At 45.8% G+C, this 12503-nt stretch overlaps 1 protein-coding gene across 10 annotated transcripts in view; it reads right to left on the bottom strand.

Annotated features, from left to right (window-relative positions):
* CCDC171 (coiled-coil domain containing 171) overlaps positions 1-12503 on the bottom strand; it is a 274485-nt gene that overhangs the window by 133440 nt on the left and 128542 nt on the right. For 9 of the 10 annotated variants that reach the window (XM_030565906.1, XM_030565904.1, XM_030565900.1 and 6 more), the window contains 2 exons: positions 7440-7585; positions 5720-5774 (listed from right to left, as the gene is read on the bottom strand). The exons of the other annotated variant lie outside the window; for it this stretch is intronic. In XM_030565906.1, the coding sequence (XP_030421766.1) occupies positions 5720-5774; positions 7440-7585 (201 nt within the window). The remainder of the gene's footprint in view (positions 1-5719; positions 5775-7439; positions 7586-12503) is intronic. 10 annotated transcript variants of the gene reach the window in all.

Here is a 12503-nt window from a genome sequence, read left to right as displayed (position 1 = left end):
GGAGCAAGATCGAGCGTATCGCACCTGTAAAAGAAACGCTTCCACTCGGCCAGGTACGTTGACCAAGTGGAAGGCTTCCTGCCACCCCGGCTCAGTTACGCAGCAGCCACACCGTGAGGCGAAGAGGCTGCAGGTCCGGGTGACGAAGCCTGTTGTGGCCCTGAGTGATGAGGTCTGAGTGGGGTGGCAGGGTAATTGGGTTGGTTATTGACAGGTCGAGCAATGTGTTGTATCAGTGCTGCCTGGACCACACTGGAGTGATCATGATGATGCGCGCTCTGCCCCTGCGGAGTTTGAGCAGGACCTAATGAACCAGCGGGAACAGTGGGAAGGCATAAAGGAGTTGGCCTTTCCACGGCATCAGGAATGTGTCCAAGATCGATCCCGAGGAGAGACCGTGGAAGGAGCAGAACATCTGGCATTTTCTGCTCTCGCGGTGAGCGAACAGGTCTATGTGAGGAAAAATCTCCACTTCTGGAAAACAGAATGCCTCACATGGGGCAGAGTGACCATTCGTAAGACAGGAAAGACCTGCTGAGTCAAAGCGCCAAGGCGTTCCGAACGCCTGGGAGAAAGGACGCCACCAGCTCCATTGACTGGGACATGCAAAAGTCCCAGAGATGGATGGCCTCCTGACAAAAGGGGGAGGACCATGTCCCTTCCTGGTTATTTATGAAGCACATGGCCGTTGTGTTGGCTGTAAACACTGAGATACCACGGCCTTATAGCTGCCGCTGGAACCCCTGGCACGCCAGACGGACTACTCTCATTTTTGGGGCATTGATGTGGAATGCCAGCTCCCGAGAAGACCAAAGGCCTTAAGCTCGGAGGTGACCATGAGCACTCGAGCAGAGAGATGACGCGTCCGTCGTCAGGGGCAGTGAGGGCTGGGGCGGATGGAACCGCATCCCTGCCCACACCAGGGAGGGAGTTAGCCACCACTCTAGGGAGCCTAAGGTGCTCTAGGGAACGGTGACTACCATGACCATTGGCTCCCTGTCTGGGCGGTACGCCGAGGTGAGCCGGACTTGGAGAGGACGGAGGCGGAGCTGGGCGTGTTTGGTTACAAACTTGCGGGCAGCCATGGACCCAGGAGACTGAGACAAGTGCGAGCCGAGGTCGCTGGGAAAGTCTGCAGACCTCGGATGATTGTTGCCATCGCCTAAAACCGCGGCTGTGGTAAGTAGGCTCTGGCTAGATCGGAGACCAGGATAGCCCCTAGGAAGTCCAACCTCTGCGTGGGAACCAGAGTGGATTGCTCTATAGTAATCATCAGGCCTAGACCTTTGAATAAGACCGTGACGATGACCACGTGCTGAGTGGTTTGTGTCTTGGAGTCTCCTCAGATAAGCAAATCGTCCAGATATGGAAAAACGCATATCCGACATCAGCGAAGGTAGGCGGCGACTATGGCCATACACTTGGACAATACCCGTGGGGCTGTAGAAAGGCCAAACAGCAGGACCGTAAACCAGAAGTACTGACGGTTGGCTAGAAAGCGGAGGTATCTCCTGTGCGGAGGGAAGATGGCGATGTGAAAGTACGCGTCCTTCATATCGAGGGCGGCATAGCAGTCCCCAGGAGGCAAGGATGAGATAATGGTTCCCAGGGATACCATGCGGAACTTCAACCTTATCCTAAACTGGTTGAGACCGCGCAGGACTAGGAAGGTCTGAGACCTCCATTCGAGTGGGGGACTAGTGCATAACGGGAGTAAAACCCCTTGCCCCTTTCGTCGTCGGCGTCTGCACCTCTTGTATGAGGAAATGCTCGTGAGAGGGGTCCCTGAAGGGGGATAGGGTTGGAACAAATTAGAGGTGGTATCCATGCTCCACTGTGCGCAGGACCCAGTGCTCTGAAATTAACTGGGGCCACTCCAGGAGAAAGCGGAATTGGGATCCCGGCCTGTGACTGGTACACCACCCTCAGGCGCACCTTGGAAGGTTCGTCTTTGGTCCCAGTGGTAATTGCGAGGGACCCTGACCTTGGCTCTTTAGGGGTCCTAACGTTTGTCTGCGACCACCTTGGCCTCGCCGTTTGCCAAAGTCCTGTCTCTGGCTAGGCACAGAGTATGGCAGCTGGGGACAGAAAGGCCTGCGTTTGGTCGCTGGCATATGCATGCTGAGAGAGCGCATTAGGACCCTGTTGTCCATCAGGCTTCGCAGTCTGGGGCCGTCTCTGCCGCGAAGAGGCCTTTACCAACAAAGGGTAAGTCCTGAATGGCATACTGCAGCTCCGGCCGGAGGTTTGAAACCTGAAGCCATGAGATGCACCTCATGGCAAAGCCCAAGGCCAGAGTCCTGGCTGCTGAGTCTGCTGCGTCCAACGAGGCCTGGAGGGACGCTCTGGGTGCCTTTTTCCCCGTCCTCCAAGACGGCAGCGAACTCTTGGCGGGAGTTTTGAGGGAGAAACTCCATAAACTAAACTACCGTCACCCAGGTGCTATAATTATAGCAGCTAAGCAAGGCTTGTTGCTTTGCCACCCAGAGCTGCAGGGCCTCTGCGGAGTACATCTGGCAGCCAAGTAGGTTCATTCGCCAAGCCTCCTTCGATTTCGGGGCTGGCGCCTGCTGGCCATGCCATTCCCTCTCCTTAACGGACTGAACGACTAGTGAGCAGAGAGGACGACGGACAGACGAGTAGTCGTAACCCTTTAGAGGGCACCATACCGGGTCCTCTACCTCCGGACCCTCCTGCACCTCAGGTTGTCGGAGGCGTATCAGAATCATGGTCCTGAGCATAAGATCTGCGCACGTGGGATGACACGGATGCGTATCTGGATGGCCATGGAGGTACTAAAAAAAGGCATGGGCACAGTCTCTGACTCTATCGGACCTTGCCCAACTCGGCACCGGGGACCGGTACCGGGAGGCGTACCGGTACCTGGAACGAGATCCAGACCTGCAAACAGAACGGTGCCGGGAGGTCGACCGAGATCTCGAGGCTCGAGGTCGGGAGAGGCTACGGGAGTCACGGTACCTGTCGCGGTGCTGGGAGGCGGAACGGTGCCGATAGTAGCGGGTCTGTGAACAGGATACCGACCAGTGCGGCGAGTGCGACCAGTACCGAGGAGGAAAACAGCACTGGGACTGCAAGTGGTGTCGGGTGTGCTGACGGGACCTGGAGTGTCTGTGGGACCGTGACCAAGAACGGTGCCGCTCTGCTGTGCTGACAGAGGACGGTCATATGAAGGGAGGCTTGGCAAGAGACTGTATTACCCGCACCGGCGGTGCCGGGGTCAGGCAGCACCGACTCTGTCATGGCAATGAGATCCCTCGCCATTGGTAATATCTCCGGTGTGGAGGGAACAGCAGGCTCGACCACAGTGCATACTGGGGAGCTGTCAGGCACCGGATTCGACGGCCCTTGTGGAACCAGGATCGACGGTGCTGACGTCGTTGGTGCCTCAGCAGGTGCCGGTGCCGGGTGATCCGACTTAGACGAGCTCTCTGGCTGTGTGCCGTTGGCACGGAAGCAGCAGGAGCAGTAAGCTCAACCCCGGCACGTGCCGGGGAGCCGTCAGGCACCGGATTTGACGACCCTTGTGGGACTGGAATCGATGGTGCCGATGTCGTCGGTGCCTCAGCAGGTGTCAGTGCCGGGCGATCCGACTTAGACGAGCTCTCTGGCTGCGATGCAGGTGGCACGGAAGCAGCAGGAGCAGGGGGCTCAACCACGGCACGTGTTGGGGAGCCGGTAGGCACCAGCAGGAATTGTAGGCTCTCTCGACCTCGGAGGGAGGGAGCGGTGCTGAGTCGACTTCGATGCCGGCGATGGCCGGTGCCGAGAGGCCTTGGCAGTACCGGCGGGGTCCGGTGCCGAGGAGGCGCTTCTGCCAGCCGTTTGATCATCGCTCGGTGCCAAAGGTGGAGGGGTAAGTGATTTCCCGCTCCTTTTTGTTCTCGGCTTAAAAGCCTTGCAAATGGGGCACTTAGCTGTCAAGTGTGATTCCCCGAGGCACTTCAAACAGGAGTTGTGTGGATCTCCCGTCGGCATCGGCTTCTGGCATGCCGAGCCCATTTTAAAACCCGGTGAGCCGGGCATGGGCTCCGGCACTGGGTGCAGGGAAGGGGCTACTTTCTGAACCCCCCCTTTCTGAACTATGTTAGCAAAGGAAAAACGTATAACTATACAAATATATATCAAAGGATTATAACTGCATAACTATATACACGAGAACTACGAGTAGCTAGGGAAGTGGAGGTCAGCAAAGCCGCGCTCCACTGTTCCAACGACCGACACGGGCGGTAAGAAGGAACTGAGGAGCGGGGGGGGCCGGCAGGGGTATATATTGAGCACCATGACGGCGCCACTCTAGGGGGCTACCTGCCGGCCCATTGAGTTGCTAGGGTAAAAGTTTTCCGACGAATGTGCATGCGCGGCGCACACACCTAACTGGAATGGATATGAGCAATCACTCGAAGAACTGGTAATGTTCTCACTCATTCTCAATCTTCATCAGGACACATGATTTCTTTCTACTCTATCAGGCAGGTGACCCAGAAGGGGAAGAAACCTATTACTACTTGATAATTAGGAATTTAGGAGTTTAAGAAGCAGCAGAAGTTTGACTTCTTGTTCTCCTGTGGTGCAAAGCACAGTGTTCTGCCAGCTAAGCTGTATACAACTATAACTAACTTAACAGGAAAGAAATAAGAAAAGGTACTGCTACTTCTTTCCTGAAAGGGAAGCCATGGTTCCAAGACCTGTTTTCTATAGCATCAGGAAAAGAACTGAAGGCATATGCGATCACTTATGTCACCCTGCACTAAACATTTGGAACAGTGAAAGAATGGGAACAATGCATGCTTCCTAGATTTTGGGACTTGTGATGCAGAAAAAAACTCCCAAGACTGGAGATATTCAGAGGCAATTCTCTATGGAGAGAGTACTTATTTTTCACTTAAAATAAATTAAACAGCAGCTTTTGAATGTTGTTACAAAAAATAAAATTTAAAAATGAAAAATGTGTACACATTGCTGCTTGGGGTTTACAATTTGTGACGCAGAAAACTAACATCATAAGATAGTAGAAATATATCTGATTTTCACTGGGTTGTAAGGAAAAACACCCAGAAAATGTCAATGGCATTTGTAATTTTAAAAATGAGATACACTTCATATACTCAGTCTTGCTGCTATTCAAGATGACACTGCAATGCAGTAAAATAATACAAGCCGAAGGGTCAATTTTAGATAGCTATTCAATTTAAAAAATAGTTTAAAATCACTATGATGTTTTAAAGTGTGCATAAGAGTTTACCCATTTTTCTAATTCTATTTAATTATTACCAAGGATTAAAATAGAGCATGAGAAGTCAAACGCTTTATGACCACTTGATATGGGCCCCTGTTGAATGACCTCTGCCTCACTCAGTGAATACACTGATCATTCAAGAGCAATTACACATAGTTTGGGATGATCAGTAGCATCCTAATTCACTTTAGCAAGCCTAAAGAGTACTCAGGGGGAATGGTTTGTAACAACTTTCATATTCAAAAAAATAAAAGGAACATGCCTGTCAACAACAATATTACAACATTTGGCTTGCTGATCTGAATGCTTTCTGGAGGTGAAAGAAGTTGAAGGGGGAGATCTTTTGATACTTTAATTAAAATTATGAATAACCACTCCCACCATGAGCCTTCTTGAAAATAAATAATTCCAAAAGCACTGGAAATACAAATGCAACTGAGATGAAAGTGCTAAATACATCACCTTCTGTAGGGTGGCTTCCACAGATTTCATATGACTGGCAATTAATTCTTTATCTCTATTAAGAGAAGGAAAAATTAAGCCTTAGTAAAACAGAGGTTTTAGCAAAGACAGGTTAATTTTCTGCCAATCCAAATATCTTATCAACAATTTCATATTATAAATTTTTTTAAACAATCCAGAAAGTATTATTCTTAGATTCCTCCAGACCGTTTAACCCCCAAAATAAAGTAATGGGGATTCTGGCTCATTGGAGACAAGGAGGTCTTTTGAGTGTCTAAACTCATGCAGTACCGGAAGTACATAGACTGGAGTCAGATGAGATCCTGTGAAGGCCAGCTTCAGCACTGATGCCACAGATACCAATCGCTCAATATGAGAGTGTCCAGGGTCTGACTCTGTTGGTATCAATGCAGAGATAAGAGATGATACTATAGGTAGGTAGGTATCTGGAATGCAGCAGGGTCCAATGGCACAGACTAGTTTGAGGCAGAACCTTTACTACCAAAGTACCAAATCTTTTTTCAAAGTATGGGTTGTAGAGGACATTTTAGATGCCCTGACAGTGCTGGAGCCACTCAGAGCCTCAGTGGAACTCTCTCTTGGACCTGAGGTCTCCAGAGCCACCTTCTGACTCAGTGACTGGGATTTCTTAGATCTAGTACACCTACTTTTCTTGTCAGTACCCCAAGACTCGGAGTGTGATTCTCTACCACAGGCACTGATACAGATGCTGCCTCTCCTGAGGCCTTCAATGACCAAGACCTGGAGGTGGATGGGGAAGCAGTACTTGTATCTCTCAAGACTCTTGGTGACCGGGATCTTGAAGTGGACAGAGCATTAGCAGAACTCGACAGCTTGTTTACAGGGGGGGTTCTCAGAGCCTGGGTCGGAAGTCAGTCTCAGGGCTTTCTCCATCATCAGTAATGCAAATTTGATCTCCTGTTTTTTCGAGATCTGCTTTTGAAGGAAGTGCAGCTCTTACACATACTGGGGACATGAGTGTCTCCTAAACAGTGGAGAAACTGAGAACGTCCACCATTGATGGGCGTAGCTTCCCAACAGGAAAGACACCTTTTAAAGCCTCAGGATCATGGCATACTCCAGAATAGAAGTCTAGAATAACCCTTTAATCAGGGAAAAATGAACAAGGGAAAATAATGACCCTAACAAACTACTAATAAGCTAAATTAACATTAACTACATTAAGAGCTAGGCTTGAGTAAGCGAGCATGCTCAACATTTTATCTCAGGCCAAAGGCAGTAGAGAAGGAACTGAGGGTAGGTCGCCCAAGCAGTTCTGTATATCCTCAGTATGGGGCATGAGGATGTATAGGGCACATTCACAGGCCAAATGGGCACTGCTACTGAAAATCTCCAATCAAAGGTGCAGGGGTACATATGCACTGAAGTGGAACACCTATAGGGACACTACTTGAAGAAGAAGATACATTCTCCAACTTGTAACAGGCAAACAAAAATGCTCACGCTATTACAGGACACAGATAGTGGAGCACTTATCTGGGATTATTATATAAAATATACACTTAGTTCAGTCTACAAAGTTTTCTTTTTAGAGGATATATCACTGAATTTCAAAGAGCGAGAGCACTGTACTTTTGTTTTCTACCACTGTTTTATCTAGGGCTAAAACCCTGCGCATGAAAGTAAGAATTGATCTGTTGTCTGTTTTAAGTGATCTCCCTAAGGTCCCAGTGCTCACTTTGCTGCCATGCGGAGGGCACTCTCTGCATCGTGGATGCTCTCTTCCAGTCGACGCTTGTCCTGCTCCAGCTGGGAAAGATGTCTATTGAGCTGACGCAGAGATTGATCTTTTCTTCTCAGCTCCATCTTTGCCTCGGAGAGACTCTGCCAGCAGACAGAAAGCAGAGTTACTTGTCAGCCCTGATAATTAACTTCAATTTATGCCATAGGCTATTAAACAAAGAGGAATACAGACTGACTGTGAAGTAGATTTGGGCCATTACAAACCAAGGTTTTACAATTTTTCTACCAAAAGTATTTATTTATTTACTAACACTACAGAAATCTATTTTTTTAGTGCATCATATATTTATAAATGTTTTATAAACAGTCAGAATGATCTGCTGAATTGAAGACTGATGCTACAGGTACAATATTTAAAAACCATATTCTGGGCACATGAAAATATCAGGAATATCATATTTTTAAAACCCCCAAATAAATATTAAGTAAAAATACTTCATAAAAGCAACTTACAGATAAAAGAAAAAGAAAAAGAAAAATGTAAGGTATTGTTTATTTAAATATTGAGCAATATTACTCACCTTACAGATATCAACAGAAAGGAGAGAGTCCAACATAAAAATAAAAGAATCATCCAACAGTTTTTCTAGTGGGCAAAATCAGTGTTAACTACACATCAAGTTATGTCTAACACATCATATTATAGTACATGAACTATTTTATGACTTTTCTGATCTCCAATATATTTTGCATGTTTCTGTTCCCTATGTATACACAACAAACTCGCACTTAGCATTAAAACTTAGTGTTTAAAATTAATTCAGATTAATTCAATAGGTGTCAAATAGCACTGTAAGCTGAACAATAAGAAACCTGACTAGCAAAACTTCAGTTGAGGTTTTTTCACTGTTTCTGCTATAATGTAATATAGTGATCATAACATCTTTCAATTCATTGCTCCAATTCTCCTTCTCTCTTTTGTTTGGAGGGATCTTTAATGTTACAAACAAGAGTGTTAGTAACATGTTCACAATTTGGTAATATATTTTTTCTGTATTTTTGCTTATGACCATCTATTTTGTCTCTTCAGTATGTAAAATATAATTTAAGAAGGAGTTGGCTATAAGTTTACTTTTATGTTAAATAGAAAATTTACCATAAAATTTTCAAAACAGTAGTGAGATTTAGCTGTGCAGTTGCAGGGCTAAATCCTTGTATGCTGGCTTTGCAAATTCAGGGGATATATTCTCACATCTGGAGCCAGGAGTTTTTATATTTGTATAGTAAATTACATTTCTATAGTTTCTTCTGTCTGAGGATTTCAATGTTCTAGAAACTTTAATGAGTTAAAGGTCTGCTTTTCAGAGTCACGTAGAACCCACAATTCCAGCTGAAGTCAGTGGGAACTGGGGACACTCAGCACATCTGACAATCAGGTTCCAGACATGCTGGAAAATAGGCAACTTCCATCTTACAGATGGGAAGCTGAGGATCAGAGAGATTAAGGTTTTTGCCAAAGGTGACATAGCAAATCTGTAGCAGAGCTGGGAGCAGAACCTAGATCGTCTGATGCCTGTAAATAGTAAGATTCTGCTTCTCCTAAAAAAGAAAGCCGCTTCATCAAATTTATGCATCCGATGAAGTGGGTATTCACCCATGAAAGCTCATGCTCCAATACGTCTGTTAGTTTATAAGGTGCCACAGGACTCTTTGCTGCTTTCGTCAAATTGTTTGATCTTCAAGTTAGAAGAATATCTTCCTAAGCAATCAATCAATCAATCAATCAATAGACAGACAATTGTATTGCTCTAGAGTTCTATTTTTGAATTTCTGGAAGGTAATCAGACATTTAAAAAAAAAGAAATGTTTTACATCTTTTGCCTCCATTGTGGACTAATCTCTTTTGAAATTAAAAAAGGAATCATGTATATTGGCCGAGATAGAGAGGTTTTTAAAATTGCTACTACAGATATATAATATTTATCTTTCAAATATAATTTTAACTAAACATTTGATGATAATGATCCATACCTTGCAAACTTTTCAAAAAGGCTTCTAAGTGTATTTTGTAACTTCATATTAAGAATGCTCTATGTAGTTTATATTCTGTATCCATAATATTGAATGTGAAGTGCCACAAACATGCATTCATAGCATACTATAACTGTGTGTTAAGTATACACAAAAGTCTGGTAAACATTTACAGGGCACTGAGAATATAACCAATCTGAAGATATCTCAGGCTTGCTAAAGTCAATAGCACTTATATCTTTCTAAATACAGCCAGACACAATTGTCCCAAAGAAAGGAAATTAAAGAATATAAAACTATATTGAAATAATGTCCACCTGCAAAAGAAATGAAATTCAGCATTTAAAACTAAAATGTCACACCAAATCCATTTAATGTTGTCAGTGCCTAGGTACTGTAGAATCCTGCTACACTGTTTTATGAAACCTTCACTCAAAGCCAGTACTACCAAGCCAATGTTTCAGTATTGAGCCAAAATGTATTGCATTGACAGAGGCGCTCTTTTTTACATAAGATCTAGATTCCAAGCTCAGATCACATGTGGTTATTAAAAATCCCAGAGAATTCTTTATAAGAGTAGGGAGACCCTCCCTGGGTCTTGGAGCCCATACTCCAACCTAAGTGGGAACGTCTACACTGCTATTTTTAGCTCAGTAATTTGAATTCAAGTCAAGTGACTTGGGCTCTGAGACTGGTGCTGAAGGTTTTTCTTTCCAGTGATGTCATACCCTCAGCCCCCTACAGGGCTTGTTAGGCATGTTTTCCACAGGAGGGCTCAGCCTCTGCAAGGGGGTGGAGAGAAGGTTCAAAAGCCTCAGAGGCGTTTAACGACACTGACTCTCTTGTGACAATGTTAGATGGTTAAGGGAGAAGCAGAGAACGACACTGTTGGGGAGCACTCTGATTCCCCAGAGTACAGAGGTTAGGGTGTTTTAGGTAAGATAGGCTTCAGTCTTTAGGTAAGATATATGCACATAGACTGTTTTATTGTTTTAAAAATCCTTCTGTTTTGTTATGCTGGGCTCCTACTGTTAAGATTAAACAATATTTTGTTTTAAAAAGGCTGTTTTGGGTAACTGTATTCACTGCTGGTCACAGTTCCCAAAGGGAAGAACTGCAAGTAGCCAAACCCAGTTAAATGTGCTGAGTAATCACGGCTGGTACACGGGGTACTGTAGCCTCGGGTCCAGTCTAAGGATATGTCTACACTATGAAATTAGGTTGATTTTATAGAAGACGATTTTTAGAAATCGATTTCACATAGTCAATTGCGTATGTCCACACTAAATGCATTAAGTTGGCAGAGTGCGTCCTCACTACCATGCCTAGCATCGACTTATGGAGTGGTGCACAGTTCCCGCAGTCTCCGCTGCCCATTGGAATTCTGGGTTAAGCTCCCAATGCCTGACAGGACAAAAAACATTGTGGTGGGTGGTTGGGGTACATTTCGTCAGTCGCCTCTCCCTCCGTGAAAGCAACAGCAGACAATTGTTTTGCGCCAGACACGAGGGCAATTAGAAGAGCACAGCAAGGCGTGCTGCCCATTAGAGAGGCTTTGAAAACCAGTTTCATGACTGGCCAGGCTTCAGTGTGACAATTGTGTGTGTTTCTCCTTGATGCAAACCCATCTGCTTTGTTGATTTTAATTCCCTGTAAGCCAACCATGCTCCCCGCTTTGAAATAAAGTAACTATTATTTGGAAACCTTGCATTCTTTATTAATTAAAAAAAATGAGATAACGGACAAGGTAGCCCGGGTGGGGTGAGGGAGGAGGGAAGGACAAGGCCACATTGCTTGTTGTAGCCACACTAAAAAACAAATTGTTTGAACAACAGCCTTCTGTTGCTTTGGCCATCCTCTGCAGTGGAGTGGCTGGGTGCCTGGAGCATCACCCTCCCCCAACCAGTGTTCTTGGTCATCTGGGTGAGAAGGCTATGGAATATGGGGATGAAGATAGGCGGTTTTACAGTAGATGCAGCAGGGGTCTGTGCTCTTGTTGGCTTTCCTGCAGCTCCAACAGATGCTTCATCATCATGTCCGTTTGCTCCCCCAACAGATGCTTCATGATGTCCTTTCCTGGCCTCTGCCACTGAATGCCTCCATGCATTAAGCTGTGCCCTATCAATGTGGGAGGACTGCATGAGCTTGGAAAACATGTCATCGCAAGTGCGGTTTTTTTTGCCTTCTAATCTGTGATAACCTCAGGGACAGAGATGATAGGAGGAGCATAGAAACATTTTATGCTCTATGATTCTGGCAGGACTGCATGATCACCCGTGCTGCTGAATTTGCTACGCTGACCAAACAAGAAATGAAATTCAAAAGTTCCTGGAGCTTTTCCTGTGTACCTGGCTAGTGCATCGGAATTCAAAGTGCTCTCCAGAGCGGTCACAATGGAGCACTCTGGGACAGCTCCTGGAGGCCAATACCATCGATTTGCATCCTCACTACCCCAAATTCGACCCAGCAAAGTCGATTTTAGCAGTACTTCCCTCGCCAGGAAGGAGTACCGAAGTCCATTTTAAGAGCCCTTTAGGTCAATGGAACGGAGTTGGTTGTGTGGACACATTCATTTTTAATCAACCTAAAGTGGCTAAATTCGACCTAACCCCACAGTTTAGACCAGGCCTTAGTGGAGAATGGCAGGAGTCGTACTAGGAGGGGTGAAGGCTCAAGGGATGCATGCAGAAGAGACCATAAGAGGGACAAAGGTGGAGCTAGCCCTGACATGTGACAGGTGTTACCATCATGTACAATCTTTGCTAGCTGGTAACAAGGTGAAAATTGAACATGGTAAAATGAATGCTCTTAGTGCACTGATGCTATATTATTTTAAACAGTTGGGGAACAATTGTCAGAGGTCTTCAAACATTCACCAATTGTATTTGCCACAAAAGCTCCCACGCTTAGGCACAATGGGTGATTTAAAGACAAAAGTTGCAGCCTTATGTTTGTAATTCCTTGCCATTGTGGGTTAAAGTCAAATCTTTTAAACTGTTTGAACACCACTTATACAGCTTTAAAGGAA

The sequence above is a fragment of the Gopherus evgoodei genome, chromosome 6 (genome assembly GCF_007399415.2).
Source record: "Gopherus evgoodei ecotype Sinaloan lineage chromosome 6, rGopEvg1_v1.p, whole genome shotgun sequence".
NCBI lineage: Eukaryota > Metazoa > Chordata > Testudines > Testudinidae > Gopherus > Gopherus evgoodei.
This window is presented reverse-complemented; position numbering and strand designations above follow the sequence as displayed.